The 14,702-nt window shown below is 47.0% G+C and overlaps 1 protein-coding gene across 1 annotated transcript in view; it reads right to left on the bottom strand.

Moving 5' to 3' along the window:
• The window catches only part of hdac4 (histone deacetylase 4), a 90,327-nt gene that overhangs the window by 68,743 nt on the left and 6,882 nt on the right, over positions 1-14,702 (bottom strand). The window contains exon 2 of the mRNA XM_076048461.1: positions 14,468-14,655. Coding sequence (XP_075904576.1) covers positions 14,468-14,489 — 22 coding nt within the window. The 5' untranslated portion in view covers positions 14,490-14,655. The remainder of the gene's footprint in view (positions 1-14,467; positions 14,656-14,702) is intronic.

Below are 14,702 nucleotides of genomic sequence, written 5' to 3'. Positions count from 1 at the left end.
AATGTCTCTGAAAGAAAGAAAGAAAGAAATAAAGGAAGAATGCACAAAATAAACAGACGGGTAGAAAACTTTCCTCTGTGGCCGCCCTGCAACGTGTGTTGCTGCATTGACAACAGAGGTCTGTGGGAGCGCCTGGCGCCCGGGCGGCCACACGGGGAAATACCTGCCACGGCCCACGTCTGTGTGCAAGCGTGAGCGTCCCCTTGTGGCTCTTTTGAACATATGCAGAAAATAATAACGCTTTCTTTTGCATTTTTCAACATGGGGAGGTTGGCGAGTGAAGCGGCTATCAGTCCAGCTATTAAACATGTTTCATTGCTTCTGACAGAAAGTTTTGTCATGCATGTGTTATTATTGTTGTTGTTGTTGTTGTTGTTGTTAATTAAGTGATTTGTTCATTTGTGTATTTACATCCAAATTTGCATTAAACCAGCCAGCGGTTGCATTCCAGCCTCTCACTATAAACACGGTATTAAATGGAGTGCATATATACATATACTATATACACATACACACACACACGCACACACAGGGGCACTTGATTGCAAAACAATGTTGAAAAAGTTGAACAAATATGTTTAGAAAAATAATGATAAGATTAGATGATGATAATGATAATGAGATAATAATGATAATGATGATTATGTTGACGGCAACAGTTTAAGGTCAGACCAGTTTGGAAAAAAAAAAAAAAAAGAAAAACTGTTGTGAAAACAAGAGCATGTGCCCCCGCTGAAAGAAAAAAAAAACGTTTGTACATTCTTGGAAAGAGGAATAACAGGTGCAGCGAGTCAGCAGAAATAGTCCAAACACATCTGCCGGGAAAAATAAATCCCCCGTCCCTGCCCTCACTCCCCTGCCCTCCCCTCCAGCTCTCAGATAGCCAGCTTCAGTGACCCACCGCAAGAGTTGTCGGGGAGAACTTCAGCCCGCAAGGAGGGACGGACGGACAGATGGACGGATGGAGGGATGGACGACTGTGAGAGGGAAGAAGGGAGAGACGGGAAACCGGAGCTGCAGGACCGAACTTGAAAACTGGCACGTTGGAAAAGCGGCGCAAACCGACGCAAACAAAAGGGGCCGCGTTTGAAAAGATGAATATGAAGCAGAACATTTTTCTACAATGAGCCAGCGCATTCCCGGTAATTAGGGAGGAATTTCTTACATGTGGCTCACTCTGACGTCAATCGTGTACCTTCCCAGAGTTTGCTTTCTCTTCCCCACCGCTGTGAATGTTTAGCATTAGGCTGCTTTTGGCAAGGCGCCCAGGTTTTGGGTGCTGGTGGTGGGTGGGTGGGTGAGTGGGTGGGTGTGTGGGTGGGGTCTTTGCTTGTTTTAAAAGCAAGCAAAGATGGGCCCGCTAACCTCAGCTCAAGTATTTGGCTGTGCTGTGATTCTGCGCCGTGTTTGTGTGTACGCTCGCAAATGAGCGCGTCAGTGGAGCCGACAAGCTGAAAAGTTTGGGATGTTTCAGGTCAAGTGTTTAAAAGGCAGCGCGGTCCCAAACACGAGCGCGAGGGCTTAAACTGCTTTTAACCAGCGGCTGATTCATTTAGCGCCCGCTCAATTAGCCGAGTGGACCGTCGCAGGCAATTTTCAACCGCAGCTGCTGAGAAGATTTACAACACTCGTTGGGGCTGTTTGAAGGTAAACAAGTTGAAATAACTTTCAAAATGAAGTACATCCGTCACAGAGCCTCACAAAGAAAGTCTGTTTTCTCTCTGGGCGACCCTGACCCAGTCACCGCTTTAGAGCCGCATGGCTCCACGTTACATTGTCCTTTGCCTTAAAAAAAAAAAAGAAATAAAGCATGTTCCGCAGAGACTCACAACAACGAAGTGGATTTTTTTTTTTTCAGATGATACCTGCATCACAAAAGCTTGCCTCGCTTCCGACTCAGCTGTGTCCCCACAGCAGCAAAACAATATGATCCTGACGTCAGGCAAGAATGAGAGCGACACCTGCTGACCTGGAGGTATAAATGTTGTCCATTGATTCAACAGTTGAAAAACTCAAAAATCGAGATGGAACTGATCATTATAGGTGATTTTGCACTTTTTTTTTTAGCATCTTTATTCTCATTTTCTACAGGTATCTGACAATAAAGTGTGCATTCAGTCGATGTCAGCCGTCGAGCTTCACCATCCTCTTGTTAACGACAGTAGACGCTGCTGTGATCTGTGGCGGCTGCAAACTGAGACAATAGCACAAATGTAATCAGTTGGGAGGCAAAGTGGTGCGCCTGTGTGTGTGTGTGTGTGTGTGTGTGTGTGTGTGTGTGTGTGTGTGTGTGTGTGTGTGTGTGTGTGTGTGTGTGTGCGTGTGTGTGTATACGCATGTGTCCGTGTGCGTGAGACTTGGCCTGTGTTTCACTAGCGCGTCATATCAAGCAGACCAGGGGATTATGCGTGATAATACGGACTCACTCAGGTTTTAGCCAGAGTTTGCTGTGGGGATTACGGAGCAATCTGATGCTGAGTGGATTACACCGTCGTTGTGATTATTATAATAATTATCCATGGCGGGGGATGGGGGGCTTGGATGTATGTTCCCTTTACCAAATTTCCGGTTAAAACACAAAACAAAACATAGGCTGTCTCCTCAAACGATGGGTTCGCATGGCCGGCATTCTTATAGCTGAATCTTGGGAGGAAGGAAAAGAAAAATTAGATTTTCTTCACTATGAAGAAAGACCACAACCGCTTCATGTGTGCTTGCTGCTGCAAGTGTTTAATATTCTTCTTTTTTTGTTTCTCACTTGGTCCATGAGGCGATGAAACGCCACTAAGTCCCTCCCCGATGAGCCCAAAGATTCCGTCTCTTCCCCCAAATGTCGATGGGAACGTGCCAACCTGAGCCCATACTGGCTTCAGGCTTAGTCTGTTTGTTTTTTTTTTAGGCTCTCTACGTGCCTGCTGCAGGTTTGCTGGGGCTCCTGGCTTGAGCCTTGTGCGTGCATCGCCGGTTCCCAGGCCATCTGATGTCAACAAGCTCCTCCAGCGTCTCTAAATCCGCTCCCACAACTCCCCTCCATCCATCAGCCGGTGGCAGCGGCGGCGGCAGCAACCTGAAGGACGGCCAAAGTCTCACACATGACACACGTCTGAAAATCAGTGTCGTCACGCTCCAACCGTCCACTGTCGGCTTAAGAATCTAGTTCTGAGCCCATTAGACTGTATTTTTTTACCGTAAGAAATAATCAACGTTGTGTATAAGCAAAATGAGTGACTAATAATAAGTTTTAGGATTCAGTGCCGTTTGTGTCCTTTAAAGTAAATAATGACTTGCCAGTTTTGATTGGCCGAACACTGTTTATTTGAACCTAATACATCTGTGACATATTTGAAAACATGATATCATTTGCGGGCCTTCCTGTGTGGAGTTTGCATGTTCTCCTTGTGTCGGCATGGGTTCTCTCCGGGTTCTCCGGGTTCTTCCCACAGTCCAAAAACACGCATGTGAGGGGAGTTTTGGGGCGTTGAAATGGAAGAACGTTTGTCTGCAAAACTTTTCAGCCAGTCTGCTGTTCCACCAGCAGACCGGCTGGGGAGTTTGGGGTCGACGGGATGACAGAGCGATCAACACGGGCCTGTGACGAGGCCAGAGCACCGCCATTACTTTCGTGTGGCAGGATGGGTTAATTATAAGATTTGCTTTCTAATATGCAGCCTGTCAGAGGAAGTGCGACGCTCGGAACCGGCAATTAGACGGAAAAAACTGTTGGAGCGGTGGAGGTGGGGGGGTGGAGATGGCGGGGAGGGAGGTGGGGAGGTGCACGTGTTAAAGAGTGAGAAAAAAACACGTCCATTAAATTGTGGTCTTTCACTGCTCAGCTGGTTGATGAGATTAAAATTTCAGCTGATGATTTAGCACTTCAAGCAGCGGCACTGGGCTGTTTGATGACTCGCAGATCACAAAAAAGGAAACAATTTTTGCGTCTCAGAGCAACTGGTGGCTCCAGTTGGGAGATTCCTATTAGAGCCTTCAGAAAGCAGCCTGTTTATTTAGCCCTCTGTTTACAGCCCTGTGCAAAAACTGGTACTTTTCATCTTTGGAAAGGGGATATAAATCGACATCGCAACGAGTTGCACGTTATTTTCCGAGCAGCCTTATCACTAAAACACACAGCGACACGTTTTTTTTGCAGTCACGCCGGAGCAGATTTCCTCCCGCCGTTGATGGGAGCGCTCGCTGGAATTATGGAACGCCGCTGCCGCCATCAAAAAGCCCCACCGGGGAGCCGAGCTCGCAGCGGATTTTAAGTGGCTGAGATGACGGCGAAACGACACTCGCGCTGCGAAATGTCAGGATGTGAGTCATACTAATGAGGCGAGGTCTGAATAAAAGGTGGAATAAATCCCCCGCCGAACACCGCCGCCGCCGCCGCACTCACTCAAGTATTAGCGGCGTGACTAAACGCGGCACAATTACGGCCTTTAGAATGGTTGATTTTTAGGAGAGAGAGAAAAAAAGGAGGAAAAAAAGCAGCGATTCAGGGAAGCGTCAGTCACGACGGCTTCGTCGTTCACGCATTAAAGGAGCAGAATGAAAGAGTGCAAGGCCGGCTACACACGGAGCATACGTCGCCATACACCGACAGGCACGCACACACACACACACACACACATTATTCACCCTCTCTGATTGGCTCAGTCCCTCCACCAATTTTCTCCCTCTAATTACAATTAAACTAGTCACGCTTGTTTCCATGCGGAATAAGCACACTAGAGCCGGGCTGAGAATGGCTCGCTTGTTTATTGTAGCTGCGTTAACAAAAGAGCCTTCAATAACAAGGGCCTATGGTCAGCCTGACCTTTGAGGCTTCGCTCCTTTTTCCTCCGGACGGAATATTAGCAGATTGCTTCCGCGCACCGTCGAGGGGCTGAGAGATCACTCGGTTCCAAATGCCAAATTTTCAAGTTCTTGAGGTCTTCGGCAAAAGAAAGAAAGAGAGGAAGGAAGGAAGAAAGAAAGAGCGGAATAGGTGCCAGCCCGAACAAAGCCCCACTTGAAGGAAGAAAATGTGTTAAACTGTGCAATTTATATAATAGCACCTCACAGAAGTACGGTACTAACCGGTGAAGTGATCGTGACCAGCGAAGACCATCAAGGGCCACTGGTTGAATGTCCTCGTCTCTCCTCATTGAACAAGATCAGGACATTCATACACATACAGTATATGTATTGATCAAGTCAACTTTTCGTATGCAGACTGGCTTTAATGTCTCTCCTATCTGCCGAACGCAACCAGGTGAGTCACCAGCGACATCTCTCCTCATCGCCAACATCCTTCTAGTGACTACAGAGGAGATGATGTCCAACCAAACACTCGTAAGGGGCCAATCAGAGGTGTCGCAGCTGGCCGTTGATACAAGAGCTCCTACAACGGTGCAGCAGGAGACATTTCAGGCACTCAAAGCGCAAAGCGTCACCTCTAAATGTTAAAAGAAACAATAGTGCGTCATTATTGGCATTATTTCCACAAATTAGGTTGAAGAAAAAGTCTGCCTAGCTGCGCTGCTGATGGAAGCTGATAATAACGAGGCTGTGAACGCCACGCCAGAGTATTTTGGAGGATTTTACAGTAACCAATCCAGGTGCACGGTGGGATTTGGAGTGTCCAATCGCTATTGTGGATTAAATACCAGCGACTTAAGGTTCAACGCACCGTTTTATTTATTGCCTGTGTTCTTAAATGGAATCATGGACAGAAATGTAGAACCAAACAAAGCAGACCGCAGGGCATTAGCGCAGTCGCTGACATCACTCGTGCCCGCAGAGGTCTGGATACGTACGTCATCTGGCGGCTGTAATCCCCACCAGTGCTGCTTTTAGATCAGTTTCAGCGTTAATGCAGGTCTTTACCTCATTGACTAATGTAAGGGGACTCTGATCCTTTGTGGATTTAATCCACCGTTGGTAACATAACATTTACCGGGAGCTTAAAAGGTTAGCCTGGTCGTGGAAACAAACAGGGGGGAAAAAGGAATGTTTTTAACAATTATTAATTTGTTTTTTTTTAATAGCCGTGCCACCGAGATATTGCTGGAAAACCAGAATGGTGTTTTTGTCTTTTGCAGGTTTTCAGCTTTAGCCACACACCAAAAAAAAAAAAAAAAAAAAAATAGCAGACGGAAACTCGAGTACATTAGAGATTTAAGTGAAAAAGCTGAATGAAGGCGGTAGTACGTTGGAGTGGTGTTTGTTGTCGATATGGTCTGTTTACTTGCGGCTTGGCATGAGGCTGCTGTGTGTCTGGTGCAGACAAAAAAAGGAGGGGCATCGGGCCCCATTAGATCGGTGCTGGAAACAGAATGTCCCCTGTTCTCCAAATGAATGTGTGAATAACTTTGCGAGGGAGGAAAACACTGAGGGGAAAGGACAATTTGGGTCTATTAATAGTGTCTATAAATAGACCCAAAACTTTAACCTCTCTCTTCCTCCATGCAGTCGGACCTCATGTTCTTAGGCGGTATGAGGAAAAAGAAAAAACACAAAAATCTTAAAACACAAGTAACACTTCCTTTGACAATGTAAAAAAAAACTGTTTGGCATGTTTTGCGTAATAAATGTGATGTGCAGACTTGCAGAGGGACTAACTGGTTGTAATTTTTACAAGCATTCAAAAATAGTAATAGTATTATGAATATATAAAAAATTAAATCATAAACAATGCTCAATTAAAAATAGTCTCAAAGTTTACACAGAATCAATGAGCGGACTAGTTCATAGTTATAGTTATGTACGCAGTCATTGCACTGTATGCAATTTATTAACATCAGTGAATATTAAAATGCATGAAATGCGTTGGCTAAAAAAAAAAAAGGTGATTTACAGGATCCTGAACTCAACACGGTTAAGTTTGAACGTTTCGAGGCAAGAAATGTTGCTTTGCCTGCTTTGTGTCCTGGCTTGCAGTTAAAGGAACACTTCAGTGTGTTTAAAATGAGGGTAAATGAGGCGTTTATCAGTAGTCAGTATGTTAGCAGATGACTTTGACAATTCATTTTTAGTTGACCAAAGGCATATACAGCTTTTTGATTTCCTCCAGAAACCTCACAAATTTATATGACCAAAAAAAAACCACGGCTCTAATAAGTTCATAACATGCAAAAAAAAACAACATCCAAAGCAGTAACGCTGCCATAAAAATCCTCCACTGTGAGAAATAGATTCTGTATGAGATGAGATGTTCACGCAGCATGAAAGAAGAGCAATAATAGTTCACTTTGCTCCGAAACAGGGGGAAAAAAAAACACCACTGAAAAGTCCCTGTCAAGCTGCGGGTGCTGCAAAGTGTTGCTTTCTGCACCCAGCGTGCCTGCGGTAAACTGTCCCGTCCACACACACGTCCCTGGGACAATGCACGCCTGTCAGGTCAAATAAACATTCCCACGGCAGGCAGCAGCGCTTGCGTGTGTGACACGATGCGTCAGCATCTTCCATTGCGTCTCCGCGAGAGACGGAGAGAGAGAAAAAAAAAACGCTTGCTGTGTGACTTTCCCTTGCACGGATGCTCATTAGGCTGCAATCGTGTCATAATGACAGCAAGCATGATGGGACGCTGACACAAAAGACAAAAATCGGAGTCGGGGGCCTGACAATAACCGGTGGCGAACGGAACAGAACGGATCGTTCAGCGCTGGGTAATCAGTCGGTGGGCGACTCAGTGAGCCGCGAACACAGTGCGAACGGCTCGCTGGGTTAATGTCATAAAGAAAGACAGAAAAGAAAGAAAGAAAGAATCAATTTAGACAATTAAATACACTGAGGAGGAGGGAAACTGCTGGTAATGTGAACTGTCTCTCTTCTTCTTCTTCTTCTTCTTCTTCTTCTTCTCCTTCTTCTTCTTCTTCTTCAGCAGCAGCAGCAGCAGCTCTGCAGCAAACTCTCAGCAGCTCATTCATCTAACAAAAAAATAAATAAATCTCCAGAACACAAAAGTAATGCGCTTGCTATGTTATGCAAATGAGGAATGAGAGGTTTGAAAATGACAAATGTGGGAGGACGGCGACTCTCTCGCTTCGGCCCAACTTTGACTGATGACGAGCGCAACTCGCACCCGTTGATCCCGCCCAGATTTATGCACCTGAGGAGCCTCGACTCCAAACCCTTGTTTACAGTCGCTCAGCGCCGCTCGCCGCCGCTGCTAATGGCCTTTTATATATTTATGGAGGCTTCATCTTCACGTCACTTTGAGTTTGTGGTAAACGTGGCATTGTTGGGGAAACCTCAGGTGACGGCGGGTAAAGCCACGAGTCGGTGTGTATTAGAAGAGCAGCAGGTTTCAACGCGGTAACTCGCCGCAGATTTTTGGGAGCCAATCAGCTTTAAGAATCTGCATTCGCAGATATAGACTGAGAGCCATTTAGGACCTCAACACATCCTGTTTCCTGTCGCTACTTAAAGACGAGATGGGGACGACGTGATAACAAGTCAGTCACGAGGCCGCGTGACTGACGGCACATCGAGCGAATTTGTCGACAGATTTCCCAAACGTGAAACGGCACCACGCCGCCCGAATCAAATGAGCTGATGAGTTTGAAAGACTGAACACCACCTTTGGGTTTCTGCCTGCAGCTGAATTCATAAATTCATCAGCTGAAAACTGTTCCAACAGGAAGCAAACAGGGAGTTTATGTGTGTCCTCAGGCAGCTGGTGGTAATAACCTCAATCAGCTTCGAGAACATAATCAATTGTTTTTGTTTGTTCCCACAGCCGTGACCAACAACGGCGGACTTTCCAATTAGTTTCAACTTAATTTCCGAGCGGAACAGGTGAGTTCGACAAGAATTAGCTGCACTGCGCCAGGGTCAACCGACGTCAGCCCAAACAACTCCCATCCTGGCTTGTTCTTTCCAAGAAATACGTTTGTGATTGGGTTAGGGTTAGAGTGGAGGTACAGTCAAGGTGTAGCGGCCAATCAGATAGATAGAGATAGATAGACGGATAGATTTCCATTCCAAAAAAAAAAAAAGAATAAGGTGAGTGAGACGTTGACCTCAAACATGGATTATGAAGACAACAGAACAGTTCTTGAACAGCTACTGCACTTATTGAAAGTGTAATTTCCTGTCAAGCCTGAGGCTGCGTTCTAGTGCCGCTGCTGCTTGTCTTTACGTTCCAACACAATCCAAACGGCAGTTTGAGCAGCATCGCTTCATTTCTTTTTTTTCCACCAAAGTCAGTGAAATTACACACATTCACACAGTGCAAGCTGCCAAGCGCAGCCACAGGAGTGAGTGTGAGGTTGGAGGGCCGAGCAGCTGCAGCCGTGCCGCAGCAGTTGGAACAGAATACGTTTGCTTGAACGATCCCAGTTTGCCCAGCTGGGTACGAGTGGGAGAGCTGGGAAACTCTGCTTCTGGAGTTGTCTGTCTGCCTTTAACCCCTGAGCCACTCAGGCTGCTCGCCGCTCTAGAAAACGAGCGCTCCCTCAGAACCAGGAGAGGGAGGAAAGATGGGAAGAGTTTGGTTCTTCCTCGTTACTAGCGGAGAGTCGGAGACCTTTTTCCCTTCACCTTCAGTGTCATTAATTTAAATGTCACGCCTCATTAAAAACACTCCTTCAAACCGGGACCACCATCCTGAGACAAAAATAAAAAATAAAACACAGCGAGCTGGAGGCTGAACAAGGAGGGAAGACGTGAATTTTTTTTAATTCTAAACAAAGTTGTGTCTTTTCCTCTGATCAACGTCCCTGGAAGACACAGTTGAGATCCAGTTGGAACTCCATCCTGTCGACTTGCAGACTTCAGTGCATCGGGGATGCAATTCCACGTTGTCGTCGCGTTTATTAGGATGACGAGGGCAGGAGAGATTATGGTTTTAGCAGCAGTGCGCAGCTGCGATTGCCTTCACTATTTTTGAAAGCATCGGGGCGGGACGGCGGCCCGTTCTGGTTCTGCAGGAAGAGCAAGGGAAAATCTGCCAGGTGAGCCGAGTGCGTCGTGCCTGGTGCTTCTGCTGTACCTGCTTCGCTCTCTCTCCTCCTCACCGCGGCAGCACCAGCGTTGGAAGGCCTCCGTTTCAGGGCTTATCCTAAGATTAGTGCCTGGAAAAGTTCATTCTGCCCCCGGGAGACCCCGTGGTGAAGTGAGCTCTCGGCAGCAGCGGCCGATTGTGTAACCGCTGGGAACTTTTGATTTTGTTGTACTTGATAAAAGCAGGAGGATTAGCGCGGGAGGAGAGCCGCCACCTGACCCGCCTTCTGCTCCCCTCCGCTGTCCCCCAATGAACCCACAGCAGCAGCAGCAGCAGCAGCAGCAGCAGCAGCAGCAGCAGCAGCAGCAGCAGCAGCCAGATGGGGAAGGGGAGATTCTCCAACCTTCTATATCGAGTTAAGTGTTGCACCAAAGACAATATGAGTGCGTTGGTGCAACCCCTCTTGCACAGCTTTTGAACTCGGGAGCCGGGAAGCAGATGTGGTCCCTTATGGGTTAATCTGCCACGGTCCTTAATCTCCATATTTATTACACACTGGACAGCTGGGCTTCTCCTGAGTCCTTGCAGCAGCACTTCATAGCTGCCTCCAAAGATGGAAACAAAAAATAAAATCCGAGCGAATCTTCATTTTAATATCGCAGCTTACATTCAGACCTTTCTACAGATTTACATCCAGCTGAGTTGTGTGGGAACGTTTTTTATTTCATTGTTACTCTAAAAAGGAGAACATGTGTTGATGTGCGAAAACCTTGCACTTTTCATGCACTTGCATCGACCACTCGCACTAGGAAAGGAAATTCCCACTACGGGGATGATGAATGTTCAACTGAGGTGGAAGAAAAAAGTACAGAGTTGAGCAAATTGAGCTCAGAAGCAACACGAGGCAAACGTGGCCTTGTTTAGACGACAAATCAGCCAAGGAAACACACAAAAAAAGATCAGTCATGCGGAAAGACGCCAGGCGGCTCTCCAGGTTGGTTGGCAGCTTTAATATAAAACCAAAATTCAGCCGTGAGCATCGCTCTCAGCGGCAACACGCAGATTAAAAAGGCATAATAATAACTTTAGCTAAACAGCACATTTTGCTTCATCTGGCAATGAGATTACCTGGACTGGAATATTGTGGAATAAGCCGTGGAGGGAAGACGCTAATTAGGGCTGTAATCTTATTTCTCCACAGCAGCTGCTATTGTTTGAGTATTTTTCTTTTTTTCCAAAAAAGACTTCTGTTTAGTCTGCTTCGTTCCTGTCCATCTTTCCACAGAGCTGAGGAGGCCAACAGTGCAGCAGCAGCAGATCATCCCGTCCTGTCCCTCTGGCTCCAAATCAAGATGAAACGGTTGCAAAGGTGAAAACCTCCAACTCCCTCCCCTCCTTCTTTTGACTTCACGTCATCTTTTTCTTTTCTTCACACAAACTTTCCACCGGACGGGAGTGACAGTCACTGCAGCACTTTGCTGCTCCTCAGAGGCTCCCTGGAAATGAGAATCCACGTCTCCATGCAGGAGGGCAGCAGGGGTTAAGCTCCCTTTTTTTGAAGATTACGCTCAACTTTCCAGAGGCCTGGCCCCAGACACTAGCCCCTCGCCGCTAATCCAGCGGCACGGGCTTCCCACTCGCTCCCACTGCGAGTCCTTATTACAGCGGCTGATTAAAACAGGCGAGGGCAGCGGAGGGAAAAGCAGCCGATACGAGAGGAGAGCAACGGCGGTGGAGGAGGAGGAAGAAGAGGAGGAAGGAGAAGGAAGGGCTAAAAGAGGGTGAATTTAAAGTGCTCACACTTCAGTGGCAGGAGAATAAAGCATGCAGCAGCAGCGGCGGCTGACTCTTGATTAGCTCTAAAGCTAATGCTTCCCACTTAAATTGAATCACACGACTTCCACTGAGCTCGGCTAATACGCAAGAACTTCAGAGAAAACTTGTCAGTGACATTCCAAAAAAAAAAAAACAATAGGCCGGTGTAACACGCGCTGGTCGGGAGAAAAACTGCACTGCGAGGCTCACCTTCACTCCAGCACCACCGACACCCAACCTGCAGGGTGAGCTGTGATGGATGGATGGATGGATGGATGGAAGCACCCATCAACACAACACGCAACAAAACACAGACTTCAGGACAGGTTTGAACCCGCAAAAGGAACCAAAAGTTCCCCCAACTATTGCCGACAAAGTTCCAGGAAGCAGACGGTACAAATCTTTAGCTCGACATCAGCCAAGTAGCTAAAAAAAAAAGAAAAAGGCAGGCAGGCAAGAGGGAGATAACATGAAACTGTTTACTAAGTCTCCAAGTGCAAGCGGCCACATCGGACTGTTTGTGTTTCAGGCGTGACGCGATTTATTGACGCAAGATTCCCCCTTCAGCCAGGACCTGCCACCAAATGCTGCCTCCGGAGGGCAGACAGGAGGGGAGGGGGGGGTCGCTGGGATGAGAGAGTTTGTCTGTGCGTGCGTGTGTGTGTGTGTGTGTGTGTGTGTGTGTGTGTGTGTGAGTGAGCTCTGGCTCCAAGGCCGTAAAAACCCAGTTCCAAAATGCCAAGTAGCATGTCAACATGCCAGCCGTTGCCACCCAGGTTGGTTTCGGCCGGACAAAAGGGCCCTTCAGCGCTCCCCGACGCCGCTGCGAGGACGGGAGACGGTGCTCCGTCCTGTACGGAACATCAGGGGCCTCGGCGGGCGGTGTTTGTTCGCGCAAGGGAGACGGAAGGGCGAAAAAAGGTGGAAAATGAAACGGCAAAAACTGGAGGTGAAGCTCCAGAGTGAAAGCTTTGGCTGTCTATTAGAGAGAGCCGCCAGGGAAAATAAACACAGATTCTCAGGAGAAGTTTGACTGTTTGTTTATCGATAAAACAAAATGGGGTGAGGAACAGACCCCCCGCCCCCCCCAACACACACACACACACACACACACACACACACACACACACACACACACACACACACACACACACACACACACACACACACACACACACACACACACACACACACACCTAAAAACCTCAGATTCTAGAGGAGATGGTGCAAATGAAGATTCAAGACGCGACAATTTGCTCGGGGTGAAATATTTGCCGCTCGAGCATTACGGGCCCTATTAAATATCCAAGGACATTCACAAGCACACTCGTAAAGGTCTAATCCAAAAACCATAAACTTCTGTGAGAGGTTTGGGGAGTGAGGCACGGATTTAAAAAGAAAAAAATGTGGATGCTGCACAGAATGGAAGTGATTTAAATAGTCGGAAATTTGAGGGAGGAAAAAAAAAAAGAAGAAAAAAACCCAGACTGTAAGCTTCCACTTGCATAACACCATGTGTTTAAGAAAACAGGAGAAAATCCCTGCGATGTGAATGGCCAGGAGCGTCCACTCTGACGTCAAGCCTGCTGGCTGGGACAACACAAGGTCCCTGCTCACAGTTCAAGAGCAACAAAAAAAAAAAAAAAACGCAGTTGGAGTTCTGAATCGGCAACAATCGCCACAACGTCACTGCTTTCAAAGCGGCAAAGACACCCGGAGCATGATGGGACGGCGAGGACACAATCAGCCTTTCATGCTCTCTGGCTCTGCAGTGGAGAAAACCAGAGCCGCACGTTGGCTGCGAGTGAAGAAACCGCTTCCCCAGGGGGAATCCCCCGCTGTTTGAGGTCAGCAACAGCAAATCCACTTCTTTTCCTCTTTTTCTTTTTTTTTTTTTTTTTTTTGGAGCTTGCAGGGGGAAAATCTACAGTCACACATGATGCACCAAAAGTCATACAGTCCAAATCATGCGTGTGGAAAGTTGCCCAGGAGATATCAAATTATAGCCGGTGCGTAGTCGCTGCGTCCGAGCAGAACTCCAGAGTGTCATCACTGTCGGATCAATCCAACAAGGTCCACAAACGTTGCATAATTACAACAGCTCTGCGAGCATGTGACCGCTCCCACTTCAACATTACACAACTTTGTTATTGGGAGAAAAGCAAAATTCTATTGGCATTACGAGTAGATAATATTAACAAATTCAATTTGAGCGCGTAATCGTGTCATCTGTGCTTGGACGCGGCGTCAAAAACACACTGAGAGGAAAGTTCAGGGAAAAGAGACCGGCGGATGAAAGGTCCTGCTGCACTTACAGCCAAATACTCTTTGTGTTTGGAAATGGGAAGAAAAAAAATCAGGAAACATAAATTTAGCATTCTTCAACAATATTATATTTCTATCTTTAAACGAGACGGCGCGTTGGTTGAGTTAAAAAAAAAAAGAAAACGACTTCAAAGTGTAAAATTGCTGGGTTAGGGTTAGTCAGGTTGCAATAATTATCAGCCATCAAAAGACAGGAAGTGGTTGGAGTGCTTGCAAATCCAGCCTGCTTTTGTACATTGCTAGCAGGCTGAGCAAACTTTGAGCACTGAACTGCTGTCTGCCCCTGAAAGGCAACGTATTAAACGGCGCAATGTTGGATTTCAGTGACTTCAGTATCTGCAACACGCCTCTTCCACCCAAAGAGCACAGCCACGCAGGAGGACAGAGTTTTTAACCGCTTACCAGATCGACTGTGGGAGGTCATTGTTGCAGTGTCAGCGTGGGGTCTGTTGTCATCACCACCAAAGGCTCTGTTGGCAGGCGGAAGAGGAGGAGGAGGAGGGACGGACGTCCGCTGCTCAGGTCTTCATCACGCAGAGATCACAGGTGAATGGAGGCGGCTTCAGGAGCCTCTGAACCAAGCAGCCAGACTGCAAGATACAGAAATAAATCATATATTATATACTAGCAGGCAAGA

This window comes from Nelusetta ayraudi, unplaced genomic scaffold (genome assembly GCF_046127955.1).
Source record: "Nelusetta ayraudi isolate G7.1 ecotype Tasmania unplaced genomic scaffold, CSIRO-AGI_Nayr_v1 ptg000102l, whole genome shotgun sequence".
Lineage (NCBI taxonomy): Eukaryota > Metazoa > Chordata > Actinopteri > Tetraodontiformes > Monacanthidae > Nelusetta > Nelusetta ayraudi.
This window is presented reverse-complemented; position numbering and strand designations above follow the sequence as displayed.